Source organism: Podarcis bocagei, assembly GCF_964188305.1.
Source record: "Podarcis bocagei genome assembly, chromosome: 11".
Taxonomy (NCBI): Eukaryota; Metazoa; Chordata; class Lepidosauria; order Squamata; family Lacertidae; genus Podarcis; species Podarcis bocagei.
The window spans coordinates 1,545,881-1,567,683 of record NC_138136.1 but is presented as its reverse complement, the minus strand read 5'-3'; the positions used below and the strand labels follow the sequence as shown (position 1 = coordinate 1,567,683).

The 21,803-nt window shown below is 47.2% G+C and overlaps 1 protein-coding gene across 7 annotated transcripts in view; it reads right to left on the bottom strand.

The window, feature by feature from the left end:
• The window catches only part of MAMDC2 (MAM domain containing 2), a 68,537-nt gene extending 50,712 nt beyond the window's left edge, over positions 1 to 17,825 (bottom strand). Inside the window, exons 1-2 of one of the 7 annotated variants that reach the window (XM_081213696.1) lie at positions 17,711 to 17,825; positions 17,477 to 17,593 (exon numbers count right to left, since the gene is read on the bottom strand). In XM_081213696.1, the coding sequence (XP_081069822.1) occupies positions 17,477 to 17,593; positions 17,711 to 17,744 (151 nt within the window). In that variant the 5' untranslated portion in view covers positions 17,745 to 17,825. Of the gene's footprint in view, positions 1 to 12,025; positions 12,220 to 17,476; positions 17,594 to 17,710 lie in introns of those variants that run through there. The other 6 variants (XM_081213698.1, XM_081213697.1, XM_081213694.1 and 3 more) reach the window with 6 other exon arrangements.
• Between the last annotated feature and the right edge of the window lie 3,978 nt (positions 17,826 to 21,803).

Genomic DNA, 21,803 nt, shown 5'->3' with positions numbered 1-21,803 from the left:
ACATCATAAAGATTTGGATGCTAACAAAAAAGATTCAACAAAATGAACATGTTCATTACCAAATCATACCATACAACAAAACTTTTAACAATAACAAAAGCAAAATTCTTGGGTATGGTGAAACATATTTTATCAGCACCGTGATGGATTTTGATTAAAGAAAATAAAGTCAGAAAACTAGAGTTCAATGAACAATATAAGGGGGGGGGAATGGAACTCTGTTTTTAATTTATTGGTGGTTATAAAAAAAGAGTACAAATCATTTGGGAAAAACTGAGATTGCTTGCAAACTCCTACTGGTGTACAGTTGGAACTATAACCACAGACATGCTCCAGTTTTCTTGCTGTCTGAAAGGAGAAGCTGTATTCTTAAGCCAAAAGCATTGTTGCTAACATATTAAAAAGCAGAGGGATGGACGGAGGGTGGGGAGAAAGGTTTGTTGCTGAAACCAGCTTTGAAATTAATAGGGTTCTCTCACCAATCTGATTTCTTTATATGCAAGCAGCTGCCCATTTCTCCTCTCAGCCACATGAGCCCTTTTCATCACAAACACTCAAACACAAATACAACCACAGCACTCTTGTGATCACTGTAGATGGAAAATGCTGCATGAGAATCAGCTGCCACACACTTTCATATGCCGTCTAGTTTGCCAGTTCTGCATACAATTATGCACCATGACTTTATGCATTTGAACACTCTGCTTATAATAAACACTTGTCGCAGGCTAAAATAAGATGTACTGGTTTAAGTGTATTTAAGTGTACTTAAATTACTGGATGCAGCCAAGAATAAGTTGTCAATTATTTTAAAAAGTTTTAACTAGACTACTACTAAACTTTTCCCCCAGTCATTCAGTTAGATTCACTAAAGATGCAATTAATGTTATTTCCCCCTATTTATTAAATTTATATAGTGACTTCAGTGTGATCATCGATCACAGGGCAGTTTACAATATAAAAACACAAAAATATATAACAAACAAAACAATACTTCCTGCCCAGTATAAAGGCCATAGATTGCTTCATTAGCCAAAAGCCTGGCACCTGGATCTGTACCAAAGGTGAGGTGAGTCTCCCTAGGGAGAGCATTCCACAAGGGGGGACACCGCAGAAATGGCCCCTTCTCACGTTGCTGTCCTCCAGACCTTCTGCAGAGGAGGCACATGAAGAAGGGCCTTGGATGATTGCAGGGTCCGGGTGGGTTCACATGGGGTATCCTTGAGGTATTGCAGTCCTGAGCCATTGAAGGCTTTAAAGGCCTTTGAAGTGGCCTCAGAAACTAATTGGCAGCCAGTGAAGCCAGGCCAGGATTGGCATTACATGCTCAAACTACTGTATCTTGGCCCAGTGAGAAACTTACTAGCACTTCATAAGTCCATTTAATGCATTAAAGTAGTATCCTGAAGGGAAGTTCTGTCTCTGCACATGACTGTGGCATGATGGGAAGTCCTGCTTCTAAGCTTTTCTCTGCTTCTGTACATACTGCACAACCCGTTCTAAATACCAAGACATTCCCTCATTTCCCTAGGATGTTCAGTTCATCTTAAGTTCATGAAAACATTATACTCTGACCTGTTCTTAATGCATAGTTGACCACATCTACGGAACACGATTATTATATTCTTTCATGTTATGATCAATCATTAGTAATTGTTTTAGTCATGCTATATTAATCATTAGTTATAATTTAATTAGGAGGTTTCATGCCTGTCTAGTTCTGTGCTCCCTTTCCCAGCCTTTAATCTATTGGTGATTAATCCCTATATGCAACCCTTGCCTTGTACTTGTGTTAACCAATCAGCAACAAGTTGCTTTGTGTTTGTATCAACCAATCAGCAACTAGCGCACCTGTGGCAATGTTGTAATATTCAATAAAAGAGTCTTCTCGGGGTTTGCTCCAGAGATGCCTCCCAGATGACACTTGCTAAAATATCCTTTCAGCAGCAGCTGAATTGTGGGTGAGGAATTAGAACATAGATTAATAGGTACTGCTCCAGTGGGAAGGTAAATGGTGTTTCCGTGCGCTTCTCTGGTGTTGGTGTTCTGTTGCGCCAGAAGTGGCTTAGTCATGCTGGCCACATTACCTGGAAAAACTGTCTGCAGAGCAGACAAATGCCGGCTCCCTCGGCCTGTAAAGCGAGATGAGCACCACAACCCCAGAGCCGTTCGCAACTGGACTTAACTGTCAGGGGTCCCTTTACCTTTACAGCTGGTATCTTCTTTGAATAGAACTTCTACCATCTATAAGTAATGGGTGAAATTCAAGTAAATCTTACTCAGAGTAGACCTATTGAAATTAATGGAACTAAGTCATGTTCATTAATTTTCAGTGGGTCTACTTGGAGTCAAACCTAGTTTGACCACACAATACCTTTTATTTCTAATATCTAATAGGATTAACTTAAGCTATATCTTGTTTATTTGTACACAAGTTTTTTATCTGTATCTGTATCTGTATCTGAAGAAGTGTGCATGCACACGAAAGCTTATACCAGAACAACCTTAGTTGGTCTATAAGGTGCTACTGGATAATTTTTTATTTTTATTTCCATTTTTTATAGAGTGTGCAGAGGATGTAATTGTCATCCAATTGCATGTCAGGGTATTGTGTATTATCCTACCCGGCTTTTCGTTTCGTTTTGTGGTGTTTTGTTTATTTGCAGATGTTATTTAGGAGGAATTCAACATCATCTCTTTCAATCATTGTGTCAGGACTAGCTTTTCTGTTTCCCATACGGAACAATGGCCCTGCACACTGTTTAGGGGGTTCCACTAGACCACTCAAGAGCTAATCTGGGGGGCATACAGGGAGGGAGGGAGGAGCCCCATTGTACAAATGGAAGTCCTTGTGCAGGCCTTCTGCTGACATGTACAGTTTCTGAGTCTTTTGAATGCATCTGCCCATTGGTTTTGAAACTGTGGTCCAGGGTACCCTGGATGCCTTGGCAGATATTCAGAGGCACATGAATTGATATGGACAAGGTTTATGGGAGGCAACATGTTTGAAGACCAAAGCAGATGATGTGTAAAAACATAAGTAAGGGGATAGCAATAAAAGAAAGTTTTGACAATGGTGCTTCATTTTCTGTTATTTTTGCCACCGTGCACTAAGACCTCTTCATGCCTTCATGACCATATAAGACAGCTGTAGTGAAAAGCCCTTTTTAAAATAGAAGTTAGAACCATAACAATCCTGACTTAACACTTAGTTTAAAATAAGCACTAAAGTACCTATATTTAGGGAACAATCTGTTACTGATTTAAAAAAAATACTCTGATGTTTCCATTCAATTGCATAAATATACTCTTATGAAAAATAATGAACCTGCAAAACATATATGGGAACAAATTCCTAAACTCCCATTAACATTACTATGACCTGACATGTGTTATTTGTAATCCACATAACTTAAAATAAATCATATAACTAACCTAAGTGCATTCAAATAAATAAGACTAAGCTGGTTTATATTAAAGTGTACCAGTTTAAGTGAAAAATTCATGTAACCATAATTTTCACATAATCACAAAGAACATTTCTACCTTTTTATAATTAAGACAGCACTTTAAATGTACAGAGTGCTTACTAACCCAGATGCTATTCATCTCCATTATAACCTTGTGGAGACAATAATAAGGGCCCAAATCCATGTGGCATTAGACACATTGTCTTTGAGGTGCTTTTACAAACTCCCAGTGCAAAGGGCCAGATTTGAATCAAAATTCTGAATCAGAACTTGGGGATATAGAGGGACTTTTAACCATTTAACTCATCCAGATTGGGCCCCCTAGGTGGGAACTGAGGATGAACCAAGGATATGACAAACCTACTAAAGCTAGCAAAGATTTTAAACTAGGACTCCCCCTGACATGGAACCATTAAGAATACTGGTGGTTCCCCCCCCTCCAAATATTTTCTTTCAATACAAGGAAAGCAGTCTGTAATAAAAGTCATGTACTATTGATGGAATTCAATGGCTCATTTAGGGATAGTGCACATATTAGAGTAACTACATGGGCATCACTTTCAAATTGCTCTACAGAAAGATTAATATTTTTAATATGATTAAATAGTACATCCAATGGTCAATAAGGCAGTTTCTATACATGTTGTAGAGAGAAGTGAGTGGTAGATGGGGCTCATCAACCTGGGAAAACAGCCCATCATTGAGAAGGACAACTCTGATCCCCACCCTCCACTGCCTTGGGGGATATTTTTGGGAGTGGAAAAGGCCAAGGAGTAAATCCTACACAATGGCACCTTGTATGCCTCTTTCTGGCAACTCCTGCAGCTAAGGTGGTGCCAAATGTATTGCTCTGCTTCCCTTTGGACCAAGCCTCTTGCCAGGCTGCACGAGGAGGGTCTTGTCATCTGGGCAACCCAGGACCTCCAGAGACGCTGCCCAGGCCTGGGTCCTGGGGAGGTCACTTGGGTGCTGCTAACACAAAGGTTTGACTTCACTCCTGGAGGTGCCCTCCATTGTCTCTTGAGACAGGCAGATGCCAACAACAACAAATGCATTATTATTTCTTGTTTTATTCTGGGACTCAGGACTTCTCAGACTATGCATGTACCACTTTACATGCCAGACATGTGCTGGTCCCGGAGGTGGGGGGTCACCGTGCGGCGTGTTCTGAGTCCGGTCCTGGGTCAAGCGTCTGGAGGCTGTCCGTTGAGGGCAAAGCAGGGTCCAAGGCAAGGGGCCGGGCGTGGTCAGGAACTCAGGGAGAGCAGGTCAGAGTGCTGGCAGGAACAGGTTTCCAACGATGTTGCTCCCGCAACCTGGGACTGGGCTGACTGGCCTTTATCTCCTCTGAGGCCTGGGGCGGTCCTGGCCCACAGGTGACTCGCCTCTCCTGGCCTTAAGGCGAGCACTCCTCCTGAGAGCACTTAGTTCCCTCCGCCTCTCTGCCCTGAGCCTCTGCAGCTCAGGAGAGGCTGGAGGGTTACTGGACCCAGAGGCAACCTCACCTTCCTCTGACAGGGCTGGGAGAGGCGCACCTGCAGGCAATGGGTCCTTGATCACCTCTGGAGCCAGAGCGGATTCAGCTGGTGTCTGCTCCTGAGGATCCAGCACAGGTGAGGGCCCTTCAGATTCAAGCCCCTGCCCCGGCTCAGCCGGCCCTGGAGATGGGGACTCCTGTGCAGGCTGGGACTCCTCAGGTTCAACCTCTGAATCAGATTCCCAGGCCATCACAGGGCAGCTGCTCTGGTTGCCATTGCTTATCTTCTTGGCGGGAGGTCTCAGCTAATTCATCTCTCCTCATCTGTGGGCCTCTGGAAGGTGAAATGTTTTAAAATTGCCGCTTCCACTCAGGACAGTTATTACTTTAGCCATTTGATCAATGAGGTGGACAGAAGGCAGCTGGGGTTCAGCAGAGCAGCTCAGTTTCTATCTTGGCTTATTGACAAATTTGCGGAGGAAGGGGAAGGTGCTGCTCTGGTAGAGGGAATAAGTATACCTAATAGGGAATCTTTCTAGGCACATGTGCTGATGGCTTGGTGCTATGAAAGTATTTTTAAAAAATAATGGATTAATCTATTAAAAACTAAATGATTAATCAAGTCAAATTTATTTCATCGACTTGATCAGATTAGTTGCTAATTAAAACCCTATGACTTTAAACCAAAAGGTCATTTATGTGAACGTTACAAGTTCTGGGAAGGGAAAAGCATATTCATCATCATCATTTCATATCTGTAAACACAGTATTGTTCCCAAACATCTGGCTAGCAACAACAGGAATACTTTCAATGTGCTGTATCGAGTCCATCATGCACTGACTTCACAAAGCAACCTAGATAATTTTTCTACCTTTGTGACCTGCTTCTGAAATAAACGTGGTCCAACATCCAGCACTCATTGCTCAGCTTCCAACTTTTGGTTTTGCATCAACTATTACTGCCATCAAAATAGGCAGATTACAAGAAAGGACTTTGATGCTACTGGGAATCTCCTAGTTTTAGTTATAGTTTATTTATTTAGAAACATTTTATCCCACTTTTCATCATCATTGATCCCATGGTGGTGTACAAATGTATTATGGGAAAACAAACAAACAAACAAACAAACATAAAAGCATAATACATGCGAGAAGCAGAACCAATACTCGATTCAATTAAAATGCATAAAACCATAAAATGCTATAGATGGTTCTATAAAATCACAATACTTAAAAGTCTGGGGAAATAGCGCACTTTTCCATGTATAAGACTAGGTTCTTTTACTCAAAAAGAAGGTTTAAAAAGTGGGGGCGTCTTCTACACGGGCAGTGGGTAGGGGTGATGGGTGATTGGTTGCAGCCGCGAGCTGGCAATTTGTAGTGTGATTGGTGGCTGTGGTGGCTGTGGCAAGGGCTGCTGAGGAATGCCCCAAAAATAAAAAAAGCTCAACAACTTTGGGCCATTTTCTGAAATTGCAGTTCCCCAAAATAGGGGGCGTGTTATACACAGAAAAGTACGGTAATTACTGTATTGGCCTGAATATAAGCCTCACTTTCCCCCCCAATTCCAACCATAAAAAGTTAAAGTGCAGCTTATATTCGAGACCTTATGGTATGCAACCAGGAGCGCGGGACAAACAGTGCCAACGCCCCTTGCGTAGTCCCCCGTCCTCTCCCCCAAGGCCAGGAAGGGAGAGAGTGAGAAAGGGGAAAGGCCCCCGGCAACACAGCTCGCCCCCCCCTCACCACGTATGCAGCCAGGAGTAGAGAGGAATGGAGCAGCTTATATTTGGATTTTTTTGGGGGGGGTTCCCTCCCCCCTTCAATTTTAAAGGTGTGGCTTATATTCAAGCAGCTGACAAAAGGATAACAGCACAAGCACCAGCTGAACTTCCCAGGGCACTATCACTGAGAAAGCCCGTTTTAAATGTCATAGTATAAAAAGGAATCAGCCCTAGTTGCTGTTGAATCAGCACTGTTGTAAGCCACCACCACGACTTGGTTATATAGCAGTTTGCAATACTTACACTAAAATAAATCAGAATAAAAAAGGTATTGTAGTTTTCTCATTCTGCTTTTGTTTATTAGGATATGCTATTATGAGCCAATATAATATATGCTGATAAGAATAGAACTCCACAGTTAATTATGTGAGTCTAAGAAAACAATTAGACAATCGCCAGATACAACAAAAACACCAGAACTATCCTTAAAAGTTCACATGCCGGTGAAAACCACCTCCTACATGTGGGGGGGGGGGCAATGCAGAAAGAGTAAAGAGGAAGCCATCAAATTATGCATGTTATCCAGGAAATTCATTGTTGGTTATCATGGTAGGAAAAACCAACACCACAAGAGCTGAGTAATTGCTTTCTGTGCAAGAAATCATAATAATAACAATTATATTATTGTTATTTTATTTTTATTTTTATTATTATTATTTGTTAAGTTGTGGGCAAACATAGCAGACGACACAGTGATTTCTCCAGAGCAGCTCTTTATTTTGTAAGCTGGAACAGAACTGAACAGCAAACAGCTCAGCCGGCCTGCTTTTATAGGCTGTCAACATTGTAGCAACAACAACCCAGGGTTTCCCGCCTAAAATAACTGACGTGGACCTGAGTGAAAACTATCTACAGTATCCCCCCTGCTGGCCCAGGGTGAGAACTTCAGTACATAACATTATTATTATTATTTATACCCCGCCCTCCCCGGCCAAAATCAGGCTCTGAGTGGCTAACATCAATTATATAACACATCAAGATAAAATCAAACAAAAAATTAAAATGCATCCTAGAATCAAATCAGAATCAGAGTAAAATCTAATCGGATGGCAACCGGCAGATTAGGGTTGGGGACCTTAAATGCTCCCCAGGCCCAACTGTTTGTGCTGAACTTATATGGGGGCCTGTGAGAAAAATTGGGAGGCCACTTTCATGCAAGTTCTTATGAAAGGGGAGAGTCAGGCTGCGCCCTGACCAAAGGCCTGGCAGAACAGCTCCGTCTTGCAGGCCCTGCGGAAAGATGTCAAGTCCCGCAGGGCCCTAGTCTCTTGGGGGAGAGCATTCCACCAGGCCGTGGCCACGGCCAAAAAGGCCTAGGCCCGGTCAAGGCCAGTCTAATCTCCTTGAGGCCCGGGACCTCCAAGATGTTATTATTTGCAGACCGTAAGGTCCTCCGTGGGGCATACCAGCAGAGGTGGTCCCGTAGGTACTTGGATCCTAGGCCGTGTAGGGCTTTAAAGGTTAAAACCAGCACCTTAAACCTGATCCTGTACTCCACCGGGAGCCAATGCAGCTGGTATAGCACTGGATGAATGTGATCCCGTGGCGGGGACCCCATAAGGAGCCTCACCGCGGCATTCTGCACCCGCTGGAGTTTCTGGGTCAGCTTCAAAGGCAGCCCCACGTAGAGTGAATTACAATAATCAAGCCTTGGGGTGACTGTCTATGGATCACAGTGGCAAGATCAGGGCGAGAGAGGGACCAACTGTATAGCACAGCGGAGATGGAAAAATGCCCCTTTGATGGGCACACTATGCTAATTAGCCAGAGGTAAATCCCATTGTTTATATTAAAATTGTCCCACAAAGAATGTTTAAAAAGTACTATGATCAAGACTCCCAAGAACACAACATTGTAATTAGACTCCAACAGGGCCATCCCTGCTGGAAATTCTTTAGTACAATTTCTCTTTGATTCTCTTAACTCCTGCTTGCCATTCTCAGATAACTGATGGAAAAGATAGGGACGGCCAAATATAATGGAGGAGCTGTCTTAAATGGGTTGGTGTGCTTCCACAGTCTTCAAAAGCCAAAGAGGAGTACAGCCTTACCAGGAGCTAAATGTCAGGATCAATGGATGTCTTGGCACAGGAGTTAAAAAGACTTGCCCTTCCTTTTCATCTGACACTGTTCTCCTTTTAATCTGACAGCCTGAATTCAAATTCAAAGTGGAATTTGAATCCATTGCCTTGCTGACAATTTCATTTTCCAGAAGGTGGAAAAAGCAACAAGGAGATCATCTTCTTGGACCTGGTTCTCACCAACAGGGAAGAACTGATCACCAAAGTGGAAGTACCGTATTTTTCGCACCATAGGGTGCACCGGACCATAGGGCGCACCTAGTTTTCAGACGGGGAAATCAATAAAAAAAATCTCCCCCCCCCAGCCCCAAAGAGCAGCGTACAGGCTGTGCACAACCTCTCCCTGCCGGAAGGGTTGCGGACAGCTATGGCACAAGCCAAGGCAGCGAGCGGGATGGATCCCGCTCGCTGCTTTGGCTTCCTCGTTAGCCCCACGCAGGGGACGCAGGTGGCGCTGTGGGTTAAACCACAGAGCCTAGAGCTTGCCGATCAGAAGGTCAGCAGTTCGAATCCCCGCAACGGGGTGAGCTCCCGTTGCTTGGTCCCTGCTCCTGCCAACCTAGCAGTTCGAAAGCACGTCAAAGTGCAAGTAGATAAATAGGTACCACTCCAGCGGGAAGGTAAACGGCGTTTCCATGTTTGCTCTGGTCCACCAGAAGCGGCTTAGTCATGCTGGCCACATGACCCAGAAGCTGTACACCGGCTCCCTCGGCCAATAAAGCGAGATGAGCGCCGCAACCCCGGTCACGACTGGACCTAATGGTCAGGGGTACCTTTACCTTTACCTTTAGCCCCATGCAACCTCTCCCTGCCGAGAGAGGCTGCGTGGAGCTAAAGAAGCCACAGCCCCTTGCAGCCTCTCCCTGCCGGAGGGGTTGCGCGTGGCTATGGCGGGATGGATCCCGCTCGCTGCTTTGGCTTCCTCTTTAGCCCTGCGCGATCTCTCCCTGCCAGGAGAGGCTGCGCAGGGCTAAAGAAGCCATAGCCCCGTGCAGCCTCCCCCTGTCGGAGGGGTTGCGCACGGTTATGGAACAAGCCAAGGCAGCCAGTGGGATGGATCACGCTGGCTGTTTTGGCTTCCTCTTTAGCCAAAAGGGGGGTTGCGCGCAACTATGGCACAAGCCTGCATTCGCTCCATAGGATGCACACACATTTCCCCTCAATTTTTGGAGGGGAAAAACTGCATCCAATAGAGCGAAAAATATGGTACTCAGAAACTTCAGAGGAAATAATCATGCCCTCCTAGGTTTCATGATACAGAGGCAAGGGAAAGCGAACACTCTGGACTTTAAGAAGGCCAATTTCAAAAAGCTTAAGGAGCTACTAGGTGAGATCCCATGGTCAGAAATACTCAAAGAGAAGGAAGTCCAAGATGGATGGGAGTTTCTTAAAGGAGAAATACTGAAGGCCCAAATGAAGACAATTCCAACATGAAAGAAAAGTGTGAGGCATCTCAGGAAACCAGTGTGGCTGCATAAGGAGCTTACAAATGAGCTGAGAATTAAGGGCATTATTATTATTATTATTATTATTACTACAGTGGTACCTCGCAAGACGAATGCCTCGCAAGACAAAAAACTCGCTAGACGAAAGGTTTTTCCGTTTTTGATTTGCCTCGCAAGACGAAATTTCCCTATGGGCTTGCTTCGCAAGACGAAAACGTCTCACGGCTTTGTTTCCTTTGTCTAAAAACAAAGACATGTTTTGTTTATAAAATTAATTTATTTTCCCTTCAATTTTTGAACTGCTCTTTACAGTATGTGTGACTTTAAAGAGAAGTTAATAAACTGTTGTTGTACCAAATTTGGCTTTGTTTGGACTTTTTTTGACCATAGGAACGCATTAATTGATTTTCAATGCATTCCTATGGGATTTCGTGATTCGCAAGACGAAAAATTCGTTAGACGACAAAACTTGCGGAACGAATTAATTTCGTCTTGCGGGGCACCACTGTATTTTTGTGACAGCAGTCACAAAATTAAAAGACGCCTGCTTCTTGGGAGGAAAGCAATGACAACCCTAGACAGCATCTTAAAAAGCAGAGATATCACCTTGCCAACAAAGGTCCATATAGTTAAAGCCATGGTTTTCCCAGTATTGATGTATGGAAGTGAGAGCTGGACCATAAAGAAGGCAGATCACCGAAGAATTGATGCTTTTGAATTATGGTGCTGGAGGAGACTCTTGAGAGTCCCTTGAACTGCAAGAAGATCAAACCTATCAGTTCTGAAGGAAATAAGCCCTGAGTGCTCGCTGGAAGGACAGATTCTGAAGCTGAGGCTCCAATACTTTGGACACCTTATGAGAAGAGAAGACTCCCTGGAAAAGACCCTGATGTTGGGAAAGATGGAGGGCAGAAGGAGAAGGGGATGACAGAGGACGAGATGGTGGGACAGTGTTCTTGAAGCTACCAGCATGAGTTTGACCAAACTGCGGGAGGCAGTGGAAGACAGGAGTGCCTGGTGTGCTCTGGTCCACGGGGTCACGAAGAATCAGACATGACTAAACAACTAAACAACAACATTATTATTACTATTATTACTGGCCAATGGATCTAGATTTGTATCTATAAATTCATCAGCATAAAGCAACAGCTGGGCTCAGCTTTGTCTCCAGAAGCTATTCACCAGTGCCAGCCAGAGCTAAATTTGCAAAACTAAACATGTCAAATAGCAGCACTCCAGAATAAGTATACCAATGTGCTTAGCAAGAATTTCAAGCATTAAAAATAGTTTGCAACTCTACAATGCTATGATCCTGTTCTCACAGTGGCTGTCCGGATGCCTGTGAGAAACCAGCGAGCAGAATGGCCTATAGCACTTGTGGAGAATTAATTTGAAAATAAAACCTTTAGATAATTTTTTCTCAAGTAATTATATTGTGGTCCAAATAACAGAGGTGACAAGAGATACTTTAGGAGACTGAGGGTAGGGTTGTTCTGAGTGAAATGAATAAAAAGTGAGGCCAGAAGGTTGGTCAGTCAGTGACACAGAGTGTGTCAGAAGATGGTTACAAGGAGGTGAATCTGATTTCAGAGGGACAGGAGATATCAAGATTGTCCAGAGAAGAGAGAAAAGCAGCAGGAGGAGAGCTAAATAATGAATTTATGTAAATGGAAGCTGAGAAAGAAGAAGCCGTAAGAACACGAAACCATCTGAAGCAGTCCTTCAAGGAAGATCAAAATCCAGGCATCTGTTAGCTGTAAAAAGCTGACCTGAAGACATTGTGGGATCCTCAGAGAGTGGCAACTAATTTAGCCTTTTCTGTTCTGAATCTTCAGCAGTTTGAACTGACCATTTGTGTCCCTTCTTTTTCTCTTTTGGCTAGAGAGATGGAATAAGTTAACATTTGAACTTTCAGTCAGAAATATAAAAGTTCCCTCAAGTATTCTGAGATACACCTGCATGTGGAGTCTCCCATTTGTGCTGGTTTCACAAATCCCTGGTTTAATATTTCTGAAATATTAAGCAGAATATAAATGTGTTAAAATAAAATAAATAAATAAGTTGTATTATTTGTTTATTTTAGGCTATTTTAGCTGAGAAGTTCCCAGAGCTTGTGTTACATTCAAAGACAAAATCACTTTTTAAAACACAATTAAAGGAGTCTTCATAGCACTGTAGAGCTGGAATGGGCCATGAGGGTCATTTAGTCCAATCCCCTGCAATGCAGGAAACCTTTTGCCCAATGTAGGGCAAAGAGAAGAGTCTTCCATTTTAGCTGCAATGAGCCCCAAGAGTGTCATGGTTTCAAAGAGGCTTTTGAGAGTCAGGTGCACCAATTAAGAAAAACTATCTGGAAGCATCTATACATTAACTCAAAACTTAATAAATAAAAGTCTATTCAATAGTTCTGGTAAAAATCTTTCTATACAAATGCTCACTCAATATTTAAATATTTTGCAGCATAATTTACAAAGTCTTTTTATTTTGGAAATGTTTATAAATATTACAATCTATTTATAAATCATAATGCTGGCTTTATTATTTCAGTATATTGCCTGGACAAGCAGATGTGCCCATAAACTGGAGGCACACACACAGAAGGACACAAAACTTCATAATTTCCCCCACAGCTCACATCGCTAAACTCTGGAAAAATAAGTATGGCATAATACACAAGGTCTATTTTGCAAGCTGGCCATCTATTGCAGCCTATCTCCAGGACTAGCAAACTGGCAAATCAGCAGATCTCAGATTATATTCCTGACTAGAGAAGAAAACAAAACAAAATCAGTCATGTTTTTAAAACCGGGACACATCTGCCCATCTAATTTTACTGATCAATTCAGTGCAAGTTTAAGAATAATAAGACAATTTGCCTTGTTATGTTCATTCAGCATTTGAACATCCTTAAGCAATATCCTCAAGGGATGCGGGTGGCGCTGTGGTCTAAACCACAGAGCCTAGGGCTTGCCGATTGGAAGGTTGGCAGTTCGGAGGTAATGCCGTTTACCTTCCCGCCGGAGCGGTACCTATTTATCTACTTGCACTTTGATGTGCTTTCAAACTGCTAGGTTGACAGGAGCAAGGACCAAACAACGGGAACTCACCCCATCACAGGGATTCGAACCACTGACCTTCTGATCGGCAAGCCCAAGAGGCTCAGTGGTTTAGACCACAGCGCCACTCGCATTGGCTTATATTTGGGACCTTATGCCATCAGCAAAGTGGTGCGGCTCCCCCCCCCCCCCCAGGAAGCAGCCCAGGAGCGTGGCTACTCTCTGCTCCAAAGCCTCCCAAAAGCAGTGGAAACAAAGGGGCGAAGCGGGGGAGCCACACTGCTTTGCTGGCAGCTCCCCCCCCCCCTTATCTCCAGTGGCAGGCTGCGCACCTTTGCCCTGCGCTCCCAGACTGCTCCGGGGGGGGGAGTTGTGCAGCCCCCAGGAAGGAGCCTGGGAGCATGACCGCCCACTGCTCCCCAGCCTCCCCTGAGCTGCCGGAAAGAAGCGGGGAGGTCGCCGGCAAAGCAGTGTGGCTCCTCCCCAGGAAGCAGCCTTGGTATTGTGGGGTTTTTTTTTCCTTTTTCCCCCCTTCATTTTTCAAGGTGCGGCTTATTTGTGGGTGCAGCTTATATTCAGGCCAATACGGTAACTGGTATAGATTCTGTGCTTCTGACATGGTTGCATACTACTGAGAGATTAATAGGAAACACAACTCTCCTATTTCTACAGGCTTTCCCAGAAGGATGAGTTGACTCAAGGCAGCACCAAATGTCTTTTGGAGAACTGTTTTTACCTGTCTTCTTTTTTGCAATTTTATTGTTTACACTACTTGCTAATGCTTAGTGGTCTATATGGATGTAGTCCAGCATTCGGTGTGCAGTGACCACCCAGATGCTGATGGAAAGCCTGCAAGCGGGACCTGAGTGCAACTCCCGGAACCTGGTCTATGGAGGTCACATTGCCTCCAAAAGGGGAGCAGCCACTTACAGCCTTATCCTCCATGGATTTGTCTAATCGTTTATAGCCATTCACCACCTCTTGTGCGAGTGAATTCTATAGTCCAGCTATATGCTAAACACTTTCTTTGTCCTGATACTTCCAACATTCAGCCTTCTTGGTGTCCCCACGTTCCAGTATTATGAGAGACAGAGAGAGCACTTTCATCTTACTGCGCAATTCATTCACCTCTATCATGTCTTCTCTTACTCACTTTTCTCTAAACTGAAGTGTTCCGCATGTTGCTGCCATGCCTCACTGGAGAGCTGCTTTTTGAGGCAAGGGGACCAGAACTCAATTTCCTTTTCTGAGGTGAAACATTCCAACTGCAGTAGTACCTTAGATTCTTACAATTGGCTGTTTTACTTTCCACTCCTTTCTTAAAGAACTCAGGAATTCACCTTTCTCCAGCTGCCACACTCTGGGTTGAGAGAAGAGTTAAGGTTAAGAGTCCTCGCGCCTTTCCCACCTGGTCCTGATGGCGCCCACTGCATATTAGACAGTTGTCTTCTTTATTGTCTTTTCAAGGCCTCCTAAAGATGGTACCTGTCTTGGATTTGAATTGATGTTAATGTATGTGCTGTTGTTGTTTTAAACTTTCTATATTTACATTTTAAAAATTGTCTTTATATATGGAATTCTTTAACTGTTTTCTTTATGTAACTATTTTATATAGGTAAGTTTATTGAAAATTGCTTTGGGATTTCTCATGGGAAGAGATTCATAAAATAAATAAATAAATGACTTGCACCAGGTTTTTAAAATAAAAAATACATTAATTTATGAGGGATCTACTTGAACTGTCCTTAAAATAAAGTACAAGAAATGTCTGAAACAGTACAATACAAGTGCATCGATTCAGAGCAATCCCACGTGAGTCTCTAGAACAGAGGCCTAAGGGCGAAATGCCGCCTTCCAGACCTCCCTCCCTGTCTCTGGGACCAGCAGTGTTGCGTCGCTCGCTGGCGCCTGGGGCAGCATACACACACACGCCGGGCAGATGCGGGACACAGAGGGTGAACAGAACCCACCGTGCCAGCCCAGCCCTTGCCACCGGAGCCTAGAGGGGGGGCGGTGCACTGCCAGCCTGTCCGCACAGGGAGGAGCCTGGCTGGCAGACGCGGCCCTTGGAGGCAACTCTCCCCCAACGCTGGCCAGGCAGCCCTCCAGTGAGGGGCCTGGGGACACAGAGGTGAGGCCAGACTGGGCTCTGGGGTCCAGAGACCCCCAGAACCAGGTGGGGCAGGGTAGGACAGGGATTCCTGTCTGTGGGCGCCTGGCTTGTGCTCCCTAAAAGTTGTGTGCCCGGGGCTATGGCCCCCGAGCCCCCACTACGGTCCTGCCTGGGTCTCTCTTCAGGCCATGCCCTCTCCTCAACCTCCACCGCCCGTTCCACATCCTCCAGGAGTCTTCTTGCCTGGCTAGGCTGTGTCCCCCTTGCATGGCAGGGAGTTGTACTAAGTAACCCTCAGGATCACTTCCAACTCTACTGTTCCATGATTCCACGTTAACACCTTGTGTGCCTATAGACAACTTCTTGGTAACATCTACAAAGAGTATAAAGATCAATCCAATCCAAAACCTTGTGTGGCTGGATTGGGGGGGGGTATAAAAAAGGCTGCAAGAATTACATATAGGAACTTACTTACCATAGAAAGGTAAGATTGACGCTTGCTGTCCCTCTGCCTCAGCCCAGCCCACCACTGCCATGTGGCCCCCAAATCGTTGCCCATTCCGGGGGGAATATGGCTCTCGGGTTGAAAAGGATTCTGCATCTTCTCAAGCATGAGAGGCTATGGAGCCCCTGACATGCGCGGGGGGGGGGGGCTGCCTACAGAAGAGCAGTAGCGGCCAGTATGGTGGGGCACACTCTTCTGACCCTGGCGTTGCCATAGCTTGCCTCAGGCGTGGGGAACCTTTAGCCCTCCAGAGCTTGCGGAACTGCATCTCTCATCATCCCAGGAAGCATAGCCAGTGGCCAGGGATGCTAGGAAGGGTACCTCTGCAACATTTGAAGGGAAAGCTCCCCACACCTGGCCTACCTGAGGAGGAGGAGGAGCCAGGGCCATGTGGATGCGCCGACAGAGCCAACTTGGTTTCCCCACTGGTTCTGCCAAGCAGCCCAAACTTCACCACCACCCAGCCCCTCCACAGCAGACAGCAACACTTTTGTAGCAGTCAGCTTGCATAACACTTTCAAATACAGTGGTACCTCGGGTTACAGACGCTTCAGGTTACAGACTCTGCTAACCCAGAAATAGTACTTCAGGTTAAGAACTTTGCTACAGGATGAAAACAGAAATTGTGCGGCGGCGGCAGGAGGCCCCATTAGCTAAAGTGGTACTTCAGGTTAAGAACAGTTTCAGGTTAAGAATGGACCTCCAGAACGAATTAAGTTCTTAACCTGAGGTACTACTGTAGAAAGTTAAAAGCTTTAGATCTCATGGAATGTTTTCAACAAAATGGTTCCCCCCCCCCCCAGACAATTGCTTCTCATCCTTTTTGGATGCTAGGTTTTTAAATAATAATAATAATAATAATAATAATAATAATAATAATAATAATAATAATAATAATATATACCCCGCCCATCTGGCTGGGTTTCACCAGCCACTTTTGTACTCAGCAGGGCCTTTTCACTGGTAGCGCCAGGCTTTCCCTGGAAATAGGTTTCAAAAAGCAGAAACACTCATTCCACCTAGCTTTTGGGGATACATTCTTTTCTGGAGAGTACTGGTGGTACACTTTCCCCCTTTTTTTCTTTTTTCTGCATCACTTTACTTCTTTATAGGTAATTCAAATTATTTCAGCAAAATATTAATACCCCCCCCCCAAAATGTATGTCAGTGTCTGGAGGCCGAGCCCTCTGGAGCAGTCTTGGGTGCTCCTGCATGTGTTTTGTACTGAACAACTAAAGAGGGCTTTTGAAAACTTTCTTTCAACTTTTCAAACAAGCAGCTGCCTTACAGCAGACCAGTGCTCTGAAGTTCCCAAAGCATTTTCGTTGGGATAGCCCTTGGATGGGACCTAGTCTTGTATGGCTTAACCAGGGGGGTAGGGGGTTTTCCCGGGGAAGCTGCCAGGGGGTCCCTGAGGCGCCCAGAGCGGGTGCGAGAAGCCTGCTTTCTCCCCGGCTTCGACCAGACCTCTCTTCTCGGAGGCGTCGCCACGGTCCCTTCCTCTGCCATCTTTGAGCCGGAGAGGCACCGGCAGCATCTTCCTTACCTTCCTCGCTCAGGGTCCACGGCAGGGTCTCCGGCTGGGACGCGTAGCCACAGGCGCTGCCCTCGAAGGCGCACGAGCCGGCGGGCGGGAGGCGCAGGGCTCCGGAGACGCGCAAGGCTGCGGGGACAAAGCGAGCGCGCTCAGTCGGCGGGAGGAGCCCGGAGAAGCCCCAGCTCGGCCCGGGGGAGAGCGGCGGCGGCGGGCGGGCGGGCCGGCTCTCTGGCACCTGCTTACCTTGCACCGCGAGGAGACCCAGCAGCAGCAGCATCGCGTCCCTCGGAGGAAGGAGAGGAAAGGCTGGCCCGCCCCGCCCGAGGCGCCGAAGGGGAAGCGGCGTTAAAAGGCCGGCGGGCTGGAGGGGGCGGAGGAGGGAGGGAGGAGGGCTGAGCTTGGCTGGGCGGCGGCGGCGGGAGGAGGAAGGCGGCCCGCCAGCCCAGCAGCTGCTGCCCGGCCGGCGGCGAGGCGCCCGCCCAGGGACGGAGGCCCGGCCCAGGTCTCCCGGGGGGCTGCGCAGCGCCAGGGGAAGGGCGAGCCCCGGGGCCGGAGTCCGGCTGCCTCTCCAGCACGCCCCCCCTGCCCCAGAAGTGTAGGGTCGACGGGGGGGCTGGGAATGGCAGCGGGGGCTCGGAGGACTTGCAGCCCGGCTTGGTCTGCGCCTGGGGGGGGGGGCAGCCCCCTTCCACGCCACTTCATGGGGCCGCTTGTTCGAGAGCATCATCTCGGTTTCATGCCTTTCTTTTCAACCTTTGCAGAGTCGGCTATGTACTGAAGTTCTCACCCTGGGCCAGCAGGGGGATACTGTAGATAGTTTTCACTCAGGTCCACATATGCAAATAAGGGATTGAAAGTGGCGTTCAGTGATTGGATAGTTACAGAAAATGGTTACTGTTGCGTTCTAGTTGAGCTCTGTATAAGCAGGCTGACTGAGCCCTTCAGTTCAGTTCTGGTCTGTGAGTAAACAGGAGCTGTTTCAAGAATCGCTGCGTCGTCTGCTATGTCAACCCACAACTTAACACTGGCGACGAGGATGGGATCGATGGACACCAGAGCACCAGCCAGATGCGGCCATCCTCTGAGCTGAGCTGAATCACTGAGCTGAATCATTGAGCAAAATCGCTGAACAGAACCAATTCGGAGCTGACTGTTCTGGCTAGAGCACTGTCTTCCATCCATCACACTTCACGCCGGCATCGGAATCATGGCTTCACTTGTGCCTCTACTGCCATTTGCGCCAGCCTCTGAATCATGGGAGTCCTACCTCGCTCAGTTTGACTGCTACCTCCAAGCCAACGAGCTGACGGAAGTGTCAGAGGAGCGTAAGCAAGGCCTATTCCTCAGCCTCTGTGGGCCCAAGGTGTTCAAGACGGCCCGAGCATTGGTTGCGCCTCAAGCAGTCCAGGCAGCGCCATGGGACATGATTCAAGAGAAGCTCCGCAACCACTACGCGCCAAAGCCGTCCAAGCCGACTTGGCCCTGAACACACTGACCAGATGCTTGGAAGCTGTGGCTGGATGGTTTCGTGGGAGCCGATTGAAACTAAATCCTTCAAAGACAGAGGTCCTATGGCTGGGTCGGGATGACATGGGGATGAGGGACCAACTCCCTTCTCTTGCGGGGGCCCAATTAGTGCCATTGCCTTCCGTTAAGAGTTTGGGTATAATCCTTGACCGCCTCCCTTTCCATGGAGGCGCAAGTTACAGCAACAGCCAAGGTGACATTTTTGCACCTTCGCCGCATCAAGCAGTTAGTCCCTTACCTTTCCCGCCCCAACCTGGCCACAGTGATCCATGCGACGGTCATATCCAGGCTTGACTACTGTAATTCACTCTACGCGGGGCTGCCCTTGAAGCTGTCCCAGAAACTCCAGCGGGTGCAGAATGCTGCAGCAAGGCTCCTCACGGAGTCTCTGCCATGGGAGCATATTCACCCAGTGCTTTTCAAACTGCACTGGCTCCCGGTAGAGTACAGGGTCAGATTTAAGGTGCTGCTTTTGACCTTTAAAGCCCTTCACAGCCTAGGACCCTCGTACCTACGGGACCGCCTCGCCCGGTATGCCCCACGGAGGGCCTCAAGGCCCCTAAATAGCAACACCCTAGTGGTCCTGGGCCCTAAGGAAGTTAGATTGGCTTCAACCAGAGCCAGGGCCTTTTCAACTCTGGCTCCGGCCTGGTGGAACGCTCTGCCTCATGAGACCAGGGCCCTGCAGGATCTGATTTCTTTCCGCAGGGCCTGTAAGACAGAGTTGTTCCGCCTGGCCTTTGGCTTAGAGCAAATTTGATTCCCTCCGCCCTCTTTTTTCTTTTTCCTTTCTCCTCCTGTGATGAGGCTGCATTTTAATATTTTAATGTTTCAATATTTTATTTGTTGTATTTTAATTTTGTTTTTAAGTTGTAATCATTCAACTTGTTTTTATTATTGCTTGTAAGCTTCTCTGAGCCCGGCCTTGGCTGGGGAGGGCAGGGTATAAATAAAAATTATTATTATTATTATTATTATTATTAAGATTGCTCCACGGCCCGCCATGCATTCTACCACCGGAACCAGGCAGAGGGGGAGTCAATTAACAACTACACTGCTGCCCTCCGACAGGCTGCAATGCACTGCGAGTTCCGAGACTTAGACGATGCCCTGATGGATCAAATAGCCTGTGGGGTCCGGGACATCCGTCTGCAATGGCGTCTCCTTGCCAAGCCAGACCTCATGCTGCAGAAAGCGATTGAGGAGGCTGTGGCCTCGGAAGCTGCTGAACGCTCCGCCCAGGAGATCCACAAGGCCAGCAGCCCGCGTCTTGCTAGGAAGCCAGTTCCAGTGCATCACGAAGAGGCCAGCAGTGACGGGGCATTCTCCAGTGAAGACGATGACGTGCACCAGACAAAGCGGGAGCACGGGAAGTTCCAACAGAAGTCCAAGGGCCAATCGGAATGTGCCGGCTGCGGAGGCAACCATTCCCATGCCAAGTGTCGATTCAGAGACGCCATCTGTCGGAAGTGTTCCAGAAGGGGCGATATCACTAAGGTCTGCCGATCGGCTCTGTCCGACAACCCCCATTCACCGACTTGCAAGTCCAAGTCTTCACTGTTTCGCTCTCACCAACTGCCGCTGCCCGTCTGGAACCACGATTGGCCAAACTGACTCGCCTACGCAATGCAAGCTGAACGTCACTGTGCTCATTGAAGGAGCTCCGTGTGACATGGAGATCAACACCGGGTCTGCCTTGTCCATCGTGTCTTGGAGCACTATCAAAAGACTCGTACCCAGAGTGTCCAAAAGGCAACTTGACTCTCACCATGTACACCTGAGAGACTACCAGGGAAATGACATTCCCGTGGTAGGCGTTGGCCGGTTCCGGATTGCCTTCAAGGATTTTTCGGGCCTGCTCCGACTGGTGGTGGTCGAAGGTCAGTGGCCAAGCCTCCTAGGGCTAGACTGGTTTGATGCCCTCGGCCTTGAAGTCACCGGCATCAACTGCATCACTAACGCAGAGACTGAGGGTCTGGTCAAAGACTTTGCCGAGGTTTTTGACGGCACTTTGGGGCAATATACAGGTACGCCCATCTCCTTTAGCCTTGATCCACAAGTCGCCCCCATCAAGCTAAAGCCACGCCGGGTTCCCTTTGCTCTCAAGGCTAAGGTGGATGAACAACTGGACAAGCTGATCGCCCAAGGAGTTTTGGAGCCGGTTGACCACGCCAAGTGGGAAACCCCCATCGTCACGCCTGTCAAGCCAGACGGGTCGGTGAGAATCTGCACTGACTACAAGTGCACGATCAACAAGGCACTTCAGCAGCACGCTTACCTGGTTCCTGTTGTTCAACACCTGCTGCATTCCCTGGGTGAGGATAAGGTCTTCGCTAAGCTGGACCTTGCCCAAGCCTATCAACAACTGCCCATCGATGATGCCACCGCTGAAGCCCAGGCAATCGTCACCCACCGAGGGGCATTTCGTTGCCGCCATTTGCAGTTTGGGGTGAGTGTGGCTCCTGGCATCTTCCAAAGCCTTATGGAGCATCTCCTGCAAGGACTTCCGGGCGTGGTACCATATTTTGATGACGTCTTGGTGTCCGCAGACTCACACCAGCAGCTGTTCGAGCGCCTCCGTGCCGTGCTGACCAGGTTCCAGGAGGCCGGGCTCAAGGTAAAGAGGGAGAAGTGCCAGATCGCTGTTCCACAGGTGGAGTTCCTGGGCTATCTTACCGACGCCTCCGGCCTTCACCCGACGACATCCAAGATCCGCGCTATTCAGCAGGCCCCCATCCCAAAGAACAAGACGGAGTTGCAGGCGTTCCTGGGACTGCTGAACTTTTATAACATGTTCCTGCCCCACAAA